Source organism: Sorex fumeus, unplaced genomic scaffold, assembly GCF_029834395.1.
Source record: "Sorex fumeus unplaced genomic scaffold, SorFum_2.1 ptg000006l, whole genome shotgun sequence".
In the NCBI taxonomy this organism is placed as follows: Eukaryota; Metazoa; Chordata; class Mammalia; order Eulipotyphla; family Soricidae; genus Sorex; species Sorex fumeus.
The window spans coordinates 41,864,194-41,881,328 of NW_026606063.1; the positions used below are offsets into that span (position 1 = coordinate 41,864,194).

Below are 17,135 nucleotides of genomic sequence, written 5' to 3' on the forward strand. Positions count from 1 at the left end.
CTTGAGCAGCTGCAAACCTCTGGAGTGCTTGCTCTGTGGGTCAGTCACACCCACATTCTGGACCCAGACAGATATGATCTACATCTCCACAGGCCTGTGTTTTCCTTTCCTGTATGTTTCTCTGTCTCCACTTTTGATTTTACTTTTTCAAAATTAGCATGGATTACCTTTATTTATTTATTTTTTGCTTTTTGTGTCACACCCGGCAATGCACAGGGGTCACTCCTGGTTCTGCACTCAGGAATTATTCCTGGCGATGCTCAGGGGACCACATGGGATGCTGGGAATCTAACCTGGGTCGGCCGGGTGGAAGGCAAACGCCCTACCCGCTGTGCTATCGCTCCAGCCCAGCATGGATTACCTTTAATATTTAAAATATGTAACCAGAAATAGAGTACTTTGAATGGGAAGCAAAAGAAGCAATGAAGTAATCAAGGCAATTAAGGGTTTAGTGGACAGTACAAAATGATTCGGGAACTACAAATTAATTTGAAGTACCACAACTATGAAATAATCTACTCATTATTATTATTGCTGCTGTTGTTATGTTTTGGACCACCCCTGATGGTGTTCAGGGCTTAATCTTGGCTCAGTGCTCAGAGGTGATTCCTGGTGATGCTCAGGAACCATCCAAAGTGCCAGGGACCAAACCAGAGTCTGCAGTGTGCCAGGCAAGTGCCTTAACTCCTGTATACCAATCTCGGCTTATACTTAATTTTTATAACAAAGAGACAACTAGTAAAAGTGATGATTTAAAAAATTTATTATTTAATTTTTTTTTAAAAAAGCAACTTCCAGGGTTTGTCATTGTACAGGTTTATCCCAGTCTTCTATAGCATTGTACAGTGATAACTGAATTTTTATAACAATGACTCAGGCACTGAAGATCCATACTGTCTTCTGAATTATCACAGAAAAAAGAAAGAATTAGAAGAAAAGTTTAACGTTAAGTGTATTTAAAAGATCATATTCTAATTCTTTTAAATTGGTTATCCAAGTATGATAATATAGCAGAGCTCAGATAACTAGAAAAGATAACTCTAGAACATCTCATTTCCTTCTGTTGTGCATTAACGGGCTTTGTACTGCATCTACCTTTATATAATTGCAAACTAGTTCAACCCGTTTTACACAGCATTAACTATTTTGTTGGGTTTGTACTAGGGCAAAACTGTTGCTTATAACCTGATTATCACTTCTAGTTCTTTAATAGATTGCCCTCATCTGACACTGCATTTGCACTTCAGTATATGTAAGACTTCGAGAATATCTCTGGCCATTCTAGTGATATTTACAATGAGGTTGCCTAAGGTCAAATATTCATGAATATCATTTATCCACCAGTTTTGTTTTTGACTTTACCAGGAGACCTTGTTTCTCACTGAAGTATGTGTCAAATTTTAGGTCATAAGTTGGTTGTGAGTTGGAAATAACACAGGAGAGCATGGAATGCAAGGTTCTTATTAATGCTGTGCAAACAAGGGTCTCGTCTTTTCAGTAACTATTTGTACATTTAGAAAAGCAATAGTCATGGGAAAAACCAACAAGCACAGCTTGGGAGAATCACCTGCCATGAAATATCATTGGCCTTATAATAATTTACTACAACTGTTCTTTTTATTCACACTGGGTAGAAAATGCTTCCATCTAACACATGGAATACGAATATATACAACGAGAAATTGGGCTTTATAAAAAAAAGGAACTTATTGAGGAAAATAAGAGATTGAAAAATAATTTTGTGCAATTTTCTGATCACAATCATATGTCTGCTGCCTATTACGGGGAATGATACAAGTACTGATCGCTTTTAGGAACCAGTTAAAGAATTTTTCAGCCTGCTAACAGCCTACTATTAAAATATTGCCTTGTTCATACAGGAAAGAAGCTTCTCCTCAACTGTACTTCTAAATGGCTAGGGAAGACCTGAGGAGTTAGTTTCAAGGTCAAACCCTACTAATTCTTTTCCCAATCATCAGATATTTGCAGTTCCCTATTTCATCAAAAAGTTCACCAAAATATCTTGAAAACTGTACTTGGTTATGATTAATGTGCTACTGAGATCCTGAATGTTACATTCTCACCTGTTGCCCACCATCTTGCACAAAAATGACAGCATCTTGGCTTGAACTTTCTATGGTGCAATGAGTTATGCAGCAGTGGTGTGGGGTGGACCATTTTGTACTGCCAGCAGTCAAAACAGTTGCCATGGGCTCAACACCTCTACATTGTGAGCCTAGGGAGCCCATTCTCTTATGGAATGGTTTTCTGGAGTCCAGCAATGTCACTGCAGGTAGCTGAGACATTCTGCCCCTGCTTCGTGAGTTTACACTAAAGAAGAAACTAGTGTTCTAAATATAGAACTGGGATGGGAGGGTAGGGAGAGAGGTTGATTTCTTAAGTCTTACAAACTGTCTCTGATTTTCGCTCTATGAGAAATCTGGAAGGGTCTTTCTGGAAGTGGCAGACTTGGAGGAATGCTAGGTCCGAGGTATGCTGGGAGAAATATGGGTTTAGTTTTGGCACTGCAGATTTAGTGCATATAGTTCCCCTCTAGGGCCCTCTGTTAGATCTATTTCTCCCTCACTATACCTTTTATGCCCAAAGGATTCCTCAGTCTCCTCTGCAATCTCTGTTTCCACTTTCTAAGAAAAGGGTGGCACTTAGGGCCCATCTATTTTCAATTTTAACTGGTGAGTGGTGAGTGGTGGCTCTTTGGGGTCATGATTGACAAAGAAATAATTAGTCTTCATTAGAATAGCACAGTGATGGGTGATCTATGGCTACAAAGTTGGTGTTGATAAAATGCAAGTCAGGTCCTTCTGTCCCTGTTCCATGCAATGGAATTAATTTGACTTGATGGATTTCTGAAGGATCTTTGGTGAGTACAGCTTAAAGCTCTAATTTGATATTAGAAAAGGTTTCACAATTCACGAGGTTTAGAGGAATTTTAATACCTATGGAATGCTAAAGGGGGGTGAAATTTTTGAATAATTTTGTGCAAAAGCCTGTCAATAGCCCCTGTTTTTACCTCTGGATGGTGAAACCCAATCTATAAAGTGATTAAAGGGCTTGCTAATGGGAACAGATTCAGAAAGACTTGGAGGAGTAGGTGCTAGTCACTCAGGGTGGTCACGTTGTATATTTTCCTTGCTTACAGCAGATTATGTGAATATGTTGAAACGCCAAGGAACAATATTTTTTGTAGTCACCACCTGTACTTTTTGGGACGTTAATCAAAAAGGCTAGGAATAATTTTCTTATCGTGTCAGGTACATTATCTTTTAGGTCTATGTGGAAGTCTTGGCTGCACACCTTAACCAAGAAAGGAAGAAAAACAAAGTGTGGAACTATATGGCAGGGACGAGTGATGTCATTTTGGGAAGTTCAACTCACATTTGTCTTTGGAAAATGGGGTCAATAACTTCTTCATTCAGACTAAAGACAAATACTGATTTTTAACACGAATCATTAACAGGTTTTCCTTGACAGTGTTATTGTCTATTGTGTAAGGGGTCATATTGTACCAAAACCAGCCACTTCTAGCTGCTGATAATCTGTGGGGTTTAGAAACTATATGATGCTCTCATAAGTCTTCCCCATGTCAATGCATACACCTGATTTCACTTACACAGCAACCTGGCAACATACCTCTTTTCCATCTCTAAATACCTGCTCTCTCTCTCCCTTGGAAAGTGGGAGAGTTTGAAATAAAAATAAGGAATTTACTCCTCTGCAAATCACAGGAGAGCGGGCTTTTGGGTACCTGTCTGATGTTGAGTTTCTTTCCACAATGGGAATCTTAAGTTCCCCAGCATTGTAGAAAAAGGACTTCTACCTTCCTGGGTGAAGAGCCCTTGGTTCTTAGGCCAATGCCTCTGAAGAGTGGAGGAGAGGAAACATCTTTTAGAAACCCAACCAAGTTATTTCCTAATCAACTCTGCATTTTACCCTCAGAGAAATGATGTTCTCATTGCTCTCCATGAGACTCAATCCCATTTAGAGAATCTCAGCAGCTTCACACACTCTCGGAACCTTCTAGAAGTGATGGTTAGTGGGCTGGCTAGAATTGAGGCTGTGGTTGTCTCCTTTGTTTTTAGTCATTTCAAAATTTTGATTTCCTTCATCTGATCACAATTGGCCAATGTGCTGGCATTACAAAACAATTTTTGAAGGTATGTGAATGTCAGTGGGCCTTATCACCACTCATTTCCAAAGTGGAAGACTCCTTTAACTAGAAAGACTTGATCTAACACCACAGTAGAGTCTCCTCCCCAAAGTTTCTGAGAGCTCAGAGCCATGAACTTTGGGTTTTAGACAGAAGGCCTAGGAGGAGGTCGGGAGGGAGGTGGTGCTCTGTTGGGAGGCGGGGCCTGAGGAGGAGGGGGAAGGGTGGAAGGAGGGGATGGAATTGGCGGTGTGGGAGCACTGGGGGGTGGGGGAGGGCAATGGGGTGCAGGGGGTGGGGGCGTATAGATGGGGGCAGGAGGTGGCGAGGTGGTGTGGTAGGCATTGTTGAGGGGGTACTTGGCCGGCTGGTTGTTCTTGACTCTGGTGAAGTTGATGCAGCGCCCCTGGAAGAGAAACAGAGAGAAGACATGAGCTGAGGCTTGCTCTGTGGTCTCCATCAGGGCAGGTGGGAAGTGTGTGGGGTGGCTACGAGCAAACGGGCAGAAGGCAGACATTTTATTTATTTTTTCTTTTTTAAATTTTAGTGAATCATCATGAGGTACAATTACCATGAGGTACACTTACAAACAGTGGCACTTGCATTTCAGTCATACAATGATTGAGTACCCATCCCTCCACAGTGCCCATTTTCCACCACCAGTGGTCCCAATATCCTTCCCATAACCCCTACCCGTCCCCTCCACCCTCACCCACCTCTGTGGCAGAGCTTTCCCTTTTGCTCTCTCTCTCTCTCTCTCTCTTTCTTTCTCTCTCTCTCTCTCTCTCTCCTTTTGGGTGTTGTGGTTTGCAATAGAGGTATTAAGTAGCCATCATGTTCAGTCTATAGTCTACTTTCAGACCACATCTCCCATCCCAAGCGGGCCCTCCTAGCACCCTTTACTTCATGGTCCCTTCTCTATCTGAGCAAAGGCAGACATTTTATATATGAAGATGCTTTACTGGACACAATAGAACTTGAGACAAGTTATTTCTTTTATTTCTTTTTCTGGCTTTCCCTGTCAGAATGTTATGTGTTAGAATTCTCCTTCCCACCTGACCCCTCTCTCTCTAGAGCCTCTCTCTCAAGGCACAGGAAATGAAGGTGACTAACCTGAACAACAAGCAAGGGGTCAAGACACATACTGAGGTCATCTAAGACAATTTCCTCAACAGCTTTGCCAGCCAGGTGTTATTATTAACAAATATTTTCCATTTTATAGAGGAGAGTACTGAGGGCAGTTGGAGATTTAAATCCCCAGTACAACTTCTCTACTTTCTGCTTTACTATGTTGACCTCTAAGTAGTGGCCCCAGAGTTTATAAGTGAGGACACCAGTTTCAGTAGATTTCAATAACACATCTGGAGGCAGTAAGTTCATGGCATTAGCGCCCCCTATATTGCCATTCATAGCGCTGAAATGATCTGCAATATGCAATATGTGGCGGATTGGAATGATTCTAAGGACTCTGTGTTTTCCTCTGATTTTTTTCCCCCACCATCTTAACTATTTGTCTGCACATAGGAATAGTGAAGGAGCTCTTCCTCCCAATGTGAACAGGTAGATCCCCTCCATACCTCTGCCTTCCCCAAAGTCTGGGCATGAGCAAGGGTCGTGCCCTGGTAAGGGTGCTCTTCCAGATGCTGCTGCATGCACCCAGAGAGCTTTGAGGTAGGTGTGTGTGTGTGTGTGTGTGTGTGTGTGTGTGTGTGTTAGAAATAGAAGCTGGAGGGCTGGAGAGACAGCATGTGAGAGACTCAGGTTTGAGACACAAATTCTCTGAATAGTACCAGGACTGATACCAAGCACTGAGCTGGAATTCGCCTCTCAGCACCACTGGATATGGTCCAGACACCAACAAAGAAAAGAAGGGAAGGAAAAGGGAAAAGGAACAGAGGCCAGAGTGATAGTACAGTGGGGAGGGCGCTTGCCTGACAAGCAGTCAACCCAGGTTCAATCTCCGGCATCCCATATGGTACCTGGAGCACCACTGGACGTAATTCCTGAGCACAGAGGCAGGAATAAGGCCTGAATACTGCTGGGTGTGTCCCATAAACAATAATAACAACAACAGAAAAAAAAAAAGGAAAAGGAAGGCGGGAAGAATAGAAGGAAAAAAGAAAGAAAGGAAGAAATATAACCCTGGGATGCTTTATTGCAATGCAGGCATCTTCCCTGGATTTTTTTTTTTTTTGTAACTTCCTGAGGACACACCTGAACAATATAAAACAGACACCTCCAGACACCTCCAGCCTCCAGAAATTTTAGAATCTAAACCCAGACCTTTGTGTCCCCATTTTCTCCTACACCCAAGGACAGTAGACATAAGGTACAGGAAGATTTCCCCATAGTTGGAAGCCTGCCTCATGAGCTGAGGGAGAAGGCAGCTGGGATAGAGAAAGGATCACTAAGTCAAGGATGGTTGGAGGGATTCCCTCTCTGTTTTCTACAGCCGTACCATTTCTGACCTCAACAAATAGCTCTAGCCTCAACAGAAACCCTGGAGACTTTCCTCTAACCTGCATGTAAAAGGAGCACAGTGCTTCCCCCCCACAGTGCTCACCTTCAGGGCCTTACTCCCTGCTGTCATTTAAGACACCCTCACCTCTTGCCTGGGCAGGGTGCTGGCCACCTTTTGGACTCTGGTCTCCCTCCAAACTTCCCATACCTATGGGAGCCTCTTATTTCTCTCAACTGATGCCCACAGAATCTCTCTTTGAAGATGGGGGCAGAGGTGGGGTCACCCTTTCTGAATCTTCTCTTTCCATTTATCCTTCTGCTCACTGAATTAGATGCAACCCTACATTAGGGTCAGGGTATGGATATCTTTTTCTGGCTTCACTTTGTAGGATGACCCCCATGCTGGGATGTCCAGTCTGAATATAATATGTCCAGAGTCTAAAGTTTGTTTTTCTAGGCCCTTGGAAGATAGGCCTGAGGGCTAATGAAGAGTATGAAATTGTAGAATTTAAGACCCACAGAAAAGAGGGAAGGGAAGTGTATGATTTGAGATGTGACCTGAAATGAGAGCTTAGCAGAGACCTGGTATGTTTGTGAGAGCTGCTGGGGCCTGAGCCAACCTCCTTCATGAGCATACGTCTCCCTGTTTTCTTCAAGTTCCTTTTCCTCCACACAGCTTCCTCTGATAACCTCCTTCTTGCTTCCTTCCCTGAGTTATTCTCTAGTCACTGTCTACACTATACATTGAACTCAACACTGATCCACACATTGGTTTTGTCTTTACATTGCCTCCTTCACTGGGTGAGGAACTTCTAGAAGGCAAAGGTCTTGTTTTTTTTTTTTTTTTTTTGCAAAGGTCTTGTTTTGTACCTTGCTTCCCAAGTTTTCTGTGAGCCTCATGAATGCTCTGTACACAGGGAGATTGCTTGTCCAAACTGGGTTGTATAGGAGCCATTTGTGAAACTATAGGGACTTGGGCAACATTGGTAATAAAGGCTAAAAAATTCCTTTATAAGACAAAACATTAGTACATAATATGAGACCACACCCAAGGACAATAGAGACAAGGGTCAGGAGAATTGGTTTATAGTTGGAAGCCTGTCTCAAATGCTGGGGGAGAATGCAGTTAGGATAGAGAAGGGACCACTAAGTCAATGATGGTTGGAGAAATTGCTTTGGATGGGAGATATATGCAGAAAGTAGACAAAGGACCAAACATGATGGCCTCTCAGTATCTGTATTGCAAACCATAATGCCCAAAAGCTGAGAGAGAGAGAGAATAATAAAGAAAGTGCCTGCCATAGAGGTGGCGGGTGTGGTGGGGGTGGTGGGAGGGATACTGGGAACATTGGTGGTAGAAAATGTACACAGATGGAGGGATGGGTGTTCGAATATTGTATGAATGAAACTCAATCATGAAAGCTTTGCAATTGTATCTCATGGTGACTTAATTAGCACTATAGTACTGTCCTCCCATTGTTCATCAATTTGCTTGAGCAGGCCCAGTAACATCTCCATTGTAAGACTTGTTGTTACTGTGTTTGGCATATTGAATACGCCACGGGGAGCTTGCCAGGCTTTGCCATGCAGGCTAGATACTCTTGGTAGATTGCCTGGCTCCCCAAGAGGGGCAGAGGAATCAAACCTGGGTTGGCCGCTTTGGCCATGTGCAAGGCAAACGCCTAGTCAGAGGGAGTCTTGACAAGAAGGGCCAAGCTTAATTGCCCGGCAACTGATATAGAAAATTATATATCAGATTTAGATGGCAGCATCCCATTTTAATTTAACTTGAGATTTATGAGCTTAAACCAGGACCCAAGTTTATAGCTTCTGATTAGGGTCCACCAACTGTAGGGATAAATTACTCTACATGCATTGCATTATCCAAAACTCCTAGATCTTGTTCAAACTTTATGTATTCAGTTGATTTTGTAACCCGGTATTGCAAATTCACAGTCATCCAAACAACCCTATTTTACAGCTTTATAAAATCTAAGTCTTGGTTATAGTTTATCTATGATTCTGGATGAAGCTCATTTCTCCAAGATGTCCAAACCCTGATAATAACCATCTGTGATAAATTGCTATTACGGACAACTTAGAGTTGGGATTTACTATACACATCATGCTCTCCTTTCTAGACACGCTAAGTCAGACTAAGAGACACAAGTGATTCATTTCCTTAAAGGTGAAGAAAAATCCTGAGGCTGACGCATCTGGTGCTAAGTCCCCATGTGTCTGCTTTCTATTTCCCGAACACAGACCACTGATGGCTCTCTCCTCCCTACAGAGATTTGTGAGGATGGACTGTGGAGAGAGGAGATGGGGCTTGTTAATTCCCATCACTTATTTTACACAATTGTAACTAACATTTTTCCTAAAGGCTGTTTTTGTGGAGTTCAGGTGGATCAGGAGTTCCCAGACATCTGCCAATACTTTTGTTCATAATGTTCATAGCCTAGATTAGGATCACCAGAGGTCTTCACAGAGATCCAAAAAAGATGCCCAGAATGAAAAGTGGTCCCTCCTGTATCAGTGGGAAATTGAGGGAATAGGGCAGGGGGTGTAGGAGAGGCCTCGCTTTCTGAGGCCTCCAGCTGTCACCGGGGCTTCTCCAAGCAGTTGAAGATTGGAGTAGGATGGGATGAGGAAAGGCCAAGAATGTCCCATTCTTTGGTCTAGGAGGTGTACCCATAGTCTCCTGTCTCAGAGCTCTGGGCTGTGACTTCAGGGACGCGTTAGTCATGAGAGCAGTCCAGAGCAGTCAGTGGGCAGCCAGACGAAAGGGACTACTCATAGCTTCAGCCCTGCCACTTGCTGTGTGACAGGCCCCTCGGTGCTGGCGATTTGGGGTAGGGATCATACCACCTGCCATATGCAGTTCTTAAGAGAATTCACATAAACAGTGTTGGTGAAACCTTGGAATAATACTGGCAATTGGTGTTTGGTAAGCAAAGATGTGTCTAGAAAACAAACCCAAGCATAATAACGACCTTGTCTAGGGTAAAGAGGGAGTGGCCATGGAATCAAGTTTTTTGGCTCCTGGTTTAGTGCCTTGGAAGTGAGCTGCAGGCTAAAGCTTCTTCTACATGCTATATCTGGCCTCTGTAATCAAAAACTGTAGCACAGAACAGGTGACTAGAGTAGCCCCCCGAGCCCGCCCACTCGCCATGCACCCCTTCTCATTTTCTGCTTCAAGGGACTCTGATGACTTATTCTTAAAAGACCTCCCACTATGTTTTTGCACCATTTCACTGACGATGCATTTGCACATACTTATAGTCCTGGAAAAAGGTGCAGACTTAGGGTAAATGCTTCCCTGGGGTTGGGAACAGTAATACGCAATTAGAACTTCAGGGAGGGGTATGGCTGCAAATTAAGTTCTTAAACCTGGAGCCAGAGAAGCCAACACAAACGCTGTAACACTTAGACCATATAATTGGCCTAAAGATCAGTTTACACGACATCACTTTTTGCTTGCGAGAGGATAATATAAAGGCCAGATGTTCTAGATGTCATATGTGCCAGCAAATCTGCACCAGTGTTTGGTTGAAGGTTGCTAGGACAATTGGAGATCTTATTCTGTACACTAGTCTTTGTAACCCAGTTTAATTCTTTGCAGTATTGTTTTTGGGTGGTTTGATTTAGATCCAAGCTGGGACTTTGACCTCAGTTTACTTCGGCTTGCTCATTTACAAAGCATGATTGCCAATTCTTTCCACATACTAGCAATGAAATGCTCTGGTCAAATTCTATGATAAAAATGCAGTATTATTTCCCATTAGTGGTGGCTTAGCAAGAAGTGAGGTGGCTTTTCTCCTAGGCTGAAAAATACCATTTTGATTTGACTGAATCTGATGGTGTTGAGAGAATTATTAGAACTGTTCAGGCATACTATTTTTTAAAAATTTATGGTTAAAACCCCAATGAGTTAAACATTATTGTCCTTATTGCTCAAACAGGAAACTGAAGGTTCAGATTCATTTAAATAAGATAAATTTTATTTAAATGTTATTTAAGAATACACAGCTGGGGGCCGGAGCGACACTACATGGGTAAGGCTCTTGACTTTCATGCAGCCAGACTGGGTTTGATCCCCAGCACCACACAGGCTCCCCTGAGCACTGTCAGGAGTGATCCCTAAATACAGAGCCAAGAGTATACTGTGCACAGGCAAATGTAACCCTCCTCCAAAGCCTCTCTACAAAAAGAGAAAGATTATACAGCATTATTACGGGAGAGTGTGGAGTTAAAACTACCTCTGGTTCGTCAAAGAGGACATGCAGATAGTGACTAGGCATGTGAAGAAGCGTTCATCATCACTAATTATTAGGGAACTGCAAATCAAAATAACAATGAAATATCACTTCACACCAGTGAGAATGGTCTAAATAAAAAAATTCGAAAACACTAAGTGCTGAAGGGGATGTGGTAAAAAAAGAAACTCTTATTCACTGCCAGAGAAACTGCTGCCTGAATTGAAGGGTTCTAAAAAAAAATTAACGTTATAATTTCCATATGGATATAGTTTCTATACAATCCTACTACAATTGCAGTTTTGGGATCACAAAATCTTTAATCCAAGAGGACAGAAGCACACCTGTGATCATTGATGTATTATTTACAATAGTCAGGATCTTGAAACAACCCAACTGTCCAATAGCAGGTGAGTAGATAAAAGAACTATGATATATAATGCACAATGGAATATTACTCAACTGTGAGAAAAGATGAACTCTTGCAGTTCACCACAACTTGGATGGAACTGGTGTAAATCGTGGTGACATGAGTCAGAAACAAAGAAGGCAAACACCAGATGATCTCACTTATTTGTAGAGTATGAAGAAACAAAGCAAAAGATTAAGTAATCCCCAATAGAAACAACCATGAGATACAGTCAATAAACTGTGATCTCAGGGTGCTGGGGGGTGAAGAGGGAGGAGAGATGGGGGTGGGAATGGTAGAAGAATTCTGGCACTGTAGTGATGGGCATGGTATAGCAGTATTGCAACAACAATATTGATACTATGTAAAAAATAAAACAACAAAACCCAAAACTCCAAAGACCCCAACTCCCAAACCAGCAATGCTTGTTTAAGATTTGTGCCCTTTCCCACTATCTAACCCTGTATATAGATGAAAAGTGCAAACAATTGTTTAGAATACTTGAGGCAGTGGGCTGGAGCGATAGCACAGCGGGTAGGGCGTTTGCCTTGCACGCAGCCAACATGGCCGACCTGAGTTCGATTCCTCTGCCCCCTTGGAGAGGCCGGCAAGCTACCAAGATTATCTCGCCCGCATGGTAAAGCCTGGCAAGCTACCCATGAGGTATTTGATATGCCAAACGCAGTAACAAGTCTCACAATGTTACTGGGCCTGCTCGAGCAAATCGATGAACGGGGAGGACAGTGACAGTGACCTGAGGCAGCATTCAGTTTAAAATTTTTTTGAAGGAGTAATAGTTTGAGTAACATGATTACAAGTGTTGATGTCTATGATGGGCTGGAGCGATAGCACAGTGGATAAGGCATTTGCCTTGCAAGTGGCCAACATGGCTGACCCGAGTTCGATTCCTCTGTCCCTCTCGGAAAGCCCTGAAAGCTACCGAGAATATCTCGCCTGCACGGCAAAGCCTGGCAAGCTACCCGTGACGTATTGTATATGCCAAACACAGTAACAACAAATCTCAAAATGGAGACATTACTGGGCCCTCTCGAGCAAATCGATGAACAACAGGACAGTGACAGTGACAGATGTCTATGATATTTAGAAGTACAAAGTAACTGCCCCTTTACCACTGCCAAAGTGTTTTTAACACTCCACCACTTGCTTTGTGTCACTTCTAGACTCTTTCTCTTCTTCCCTCCACTGCTCTGTCATCTGAATTTCCAGGGGAACAGAGTCCATGTAATCCTGGGGGAGAGTATGTCTCCTTAGCCATGCCCTCACAGTCTCTTTGGTATCTTCCAGGCACTTGAGGGATGGCTGACAAGAATCCTCAGTGTTCTCCTTTCTATACTTGAAATGCTGACATGCTACCTTAAAAATATGAATCTTGAATGACTTGTCAAAGGAAATTGTCCTGTAACAAAACCCTTTATATAAGTCACCCATGTAACACTCAAATAATCATAGCATATCAGGATGGAGGATCTTGTTCAGGGTTGACTTCTTCCCATCTTTGAACTGTAGACTCACATTGACAGTCCAAGGAGAAACAAGTTAGGAAACTGAAGCAGTAGTCAGTTGCAAGGGTCAGGATTAAGGTGGGCACAGAGTTCTACCTGGAGTCGTGCCACTAATGTAGACAACAGAGAATATTTGAGTAAGTCACTTTCTCTCTATGGGCTTTAGCTTCTTCCTCTGTAAATAAAGTTATTGTGCTAGATACAGTGTCCAAGGGCCTTTGGGTCCCAATGTTGTATGACTCTATCAAAATTCAAAGCACTTTGGAACCTTCACTCAGATGCTTTAAATTCTTTGGGAGCAGCAAGTTGCACGTTTTCCAATTGGCTGTTAGGTTGATAAAACATTAATAGATGAAAAATTCAAAATTTTCTCATCTTCTTTCTTGTGACTGTGGTCAGTATTCAAGTGTGTCTGTGAGTTCTGAACTTGGGTTTGCGGACTGACAGGGGAGATGTGAGAAGAGCTGTGGGTTGATTGTGTGCGAAAGACTCGCCAGTGGTGAGCTCATGTGTGTTGAGTGTTATAAAACATCTGTTTGGGTAGCAGTCATGTTGAGTGGAGAGAGACCTGGCTTTCGAAGATGGTTCAAAATATTCCAGGGCTCCCACAATTAAACTAAATAGTTTCCTATGAACAGAGGTCACTTAAGGAAATTTAATTTCACAGAAAGAATACTAACATAATCAGATAGAGTGTGACATGCACGCCTAGCAAATACCTCTTCTAAGAAATACCGTTTTCTCTCTGGCTTGGTACTCCCATTGATGTCTTGTTTGGTGGCTTATAGGTAATTCTCAAGTAACAAATGGATTAGGTTTCCAAGTTCCCCACCTCCCTGACTTTTTTTCCCCCTTCTTTTTTAGTCAACTGCTTAGAGTCTTGAGCCTTTTTCACTTAAGTCACTTTTATAAAGGGCTTGATTCTCTATTTTTTTTGAGTCACACCCAGCGATGCTCAGGGGTTACTCCTGGCTCTGCACTCAGGAATTACTCCTGCCAATTACCCCTGCTTGGGGTACCATATGGGATGCTGGGGATTGAACCTGAGTCAGTCGTGTGAAAGGCAAACGCCGTACCCATTGTACTATTGCTCCAGTGCCTCAAGGGTTTGATTCTCAGGCTAGCTCATTGATGTGCTAAAAACTATTGATGCAATCCTTCTGAAATTGGTCCTATAGTGATAAATGAAACACATCAGCAAAAGACAAATGAAGGACTGGATCGGAAGGTTTTATAGTGTCTTCTTTCTCACCTGTTATTTATTTGTTTTCATTTATGCATTCTTCCTTTTCACAAATACTGCTGAAATGCCAACTATGTGTTAGATACCTTGTAAGGTGCTTTAGGTGGTATCAAGCAACCAAAACCAACTTATGCCTAATGAAGAATATAGTTCACAAATGGTCAGAGACTGCAGGTGAGTGATCTCACAAACAAATTGAGTCAGCAACAATATTTATGCTGTGTAGCACTGACCTGACTTGGGACTAGAAAGTGGATATCTAACCTGAGCTACTCGAGTTAAATTCTCTGTTGGAAGTTTGGAGTTACCACTGAGTTCTAGGAAGTTAGTAAGGTTCATTCCTTAATTAGGGAATGAAAGTAGGAAGCGGTCATCTTCTGCTATGACAGGAAGAAACAGAGCTATGATTCTGTCTCTTAAAGATCCTACAACCTTTTCGATCCTGTCTCTCACTCATCATTTATAACTTAAACCACTAAGCATTCAGTCTTCCTGTCTTAGCCTACATGTATATGTATATACACACATTATATAATATATAATAAAATATGGTTGACAAAGACACTTTCAAAGTTGTCTTTCTGCTGAAACTCTTCAGTACTGCCCACCTTTTTCTAGGAACATCTCCAAGTTCCTCATTGTCAACTGACTCCTGTTCTATTTCCAACTCATTTACTTCTTTTTGTGAACTGTACACTTGGTCTTTGTTCTATCACAGGCATTGGAGTAAGCATTCTTGAGATTTTTTTAAAAACAGCATTCATACACAAGTCCTAGATGAGGACAGGGAGAAAGTGACACAGATATATGTCACGACTTTCTTTCCCCCAGAGCCGAGGACAAAGAGAAGGGTGTGTTGTGAGTAAGGATGCCAGAGTCCTTCTCATTTCCCTTATATCCACCTCAAACCTACCCTGTCTATAAATCTCCTCTAATAGTTGCCTTTTATGTGCTGGAAAAGGATCCAAGGTCAATCCTTCCAGTTATTTGATTCATTTTGCTGACACATACGCTGGCACACTCTCCATAATAATGTCTTTGGATGCCAAAACTGAGGGCAAGATGAAAGCATGAAGGAACTTTTTAGTAACAAGAGGAAATTAGGAAAATGAAAGGGTAGAAATAAAAATGGTGTATGTTTGGTGGGACACGTGCAAACCTAGGATTTATGAATTATTATTGCGATAAGACTTACACATGAATAAACTCCCCTTTTAAAAATCTGATGAAATAGTCATACATTTTCATTATGGACAACTTGGAACTTGGAAGAAGAAAGGAGAAAGAAGATGATCACTGTAGCACTGTCCTCCCGTTGTTCATCGATTTGCTCGAGTGGGCCCAGTAATGTCTCCATTTTGAGACTTGTTACTGTGTTTGGCATATCGAATACATCATGGTTAGCTTGCCAGGCTTTGCCGTGCGGACGAGATACTCTAGGTAGCTTGCCGGGCTCTCCAAGAGGGGTGGAGGAATCGAACTCAGGTTGGCTAAGTTGGCCACATGCAAGGCAAACGCCCTACTGCTGTGCTATCAGATGAGTATTAAATTTGGGTGCAAGAGAGATAACACAGTGGGTAGGGTGCTTGCCTTGTAGACGCTGGCATCCTAAATGATCCTCCAATCATCACCAGGAGTAATTCATAGTGTAGAACCATGATTTACTCCTAAGCACTACCAGGAGTGGCCCCCAAACCAAAAATAATAATGATGAAAATTTAAAAAAAGAGTTTTAAATTTTAACAATTAATGTTAATGTACTTAACTTTTTAGATTATGCATGCTCCCAAAGTGCTACATATATTTTTAAAAATGGTATCATTCAGTAGAAAAGATTTTAAAAACTTGTATGTTTCAGCTATTGCTTCCCTGACATTTTTAGTCTTCTTTGCAATGGTTGTATGATCTTCTATCATATCATAGAAGAGCACCACAACAGTTGTTAGATTAATTATACAGGCATTAAGAGTCCAGTTTACTTCTATCCTAACATTTCCAAAATTAACTGCTGGAAAGTCCTAGAATCAATTCTAAATCTTTGAACTGAGAGGATTTTCTTCTTTTTATGCATACTAAATTTTGGAATGAGACATTTCATTTGTGTATTCAAAGAATGAGGAAGTTCTCTCCAATCTGGACATGCTACTTTTCTAGAGTACAGTTTCTGGATAACTGACAATATTTTACTTGCCACAGATATTGACCTAGTCAGGTCTGGAAACTTTTCGGAGTCCATTTCCATAATTTGTCCTTCTTAGAAAACCATTCGTTACATCAAAATGTTTGTTTTAATAGAGGCCACACTGGGTATGTGGGCATTTATTGCTCAAGTGGTGCTAAGGAGAGAGAGCAGGGCTACTTTTGGAGGTGTTTGTGTCTGACAGTGTGGTCCTGGCAGTGTGATGCTCAGGCCCTGTGGGGACCAGTGGACACTGGGCTCATATCTAGCAGTGCTCAGAGATTTATGTGGTGCTTGGGATTGAATTTAGTGTCTGTAAGCACTAGGCATGTGCTCTACCCCTTGAGCTCTCTTCATGACCTTGCATCAGGATTATTTAAGTGTTAACCTAAGTTTGTACTTTGTACACAGGAAATTCTTAATCGTAAAATTGTAATGGTATCTTTGTTTTTATTTTAAATATTATACATGCTTGCATGTTCTGATATTTTAAACTTTCAAATATATAGTCATAATATGGGCATTGCCAAAGAAGTTTTTTTGGGGGAGGGGAAGCTCCCAAGGAATGCTTAGGAGGTCTAAGACTCACCTGCAATTCTTGTCCAACCCACCTACAATTCTTGTCTAACCAGGTGTCAGTGCAAGGACCAGAGGTTGCAATGCGCTCAAGATGCTGGGGGTTACCGGGGTCACCTTAGCAGAGCTGGAGGTCTCCAGGGGCACACCTGGTGATGCTTGGAAGATTTTGTGGTGCTAGAGATAGAACCCAGGTTGGGCACATGCTAGGTATATGTCCTGACCGCTGGCCTCCCAGAGATTTTTAAAAAGATTTAAAGGGTGAAGGTTTTAAAAATTAAAGAAACTGAATCACTAAAGTTCTTATTTTGCTTAATTTTT

General features: G+C 42.0%; 1 protein-coding gene across 1 annotated transcript in view; it reads right to left on the bottom strand.

Annotated features, from left to right (window-relative positions):
* Positions 1-756: 756 nt before the first annotated feature.
* The window catches only part of ANTXR1 (ANTXR cell adhesion molecule 1), a 218,100-nt gene continuing 201,721 nt past the window's right edge, over positions 757-17,135 (bottom strand). The window contains exon 18 of the mRNA XM_056126863.1: positions 757-4,574. Within this exon, the coding sequence (XP_055982838.1) occupies positions 4,314-4,574 (261 nt within the window). The 3' untranslated portion in view covers positions 757-4,313. The remainder of the gene's footprint in view (positions 4,575-17,135) is intronic.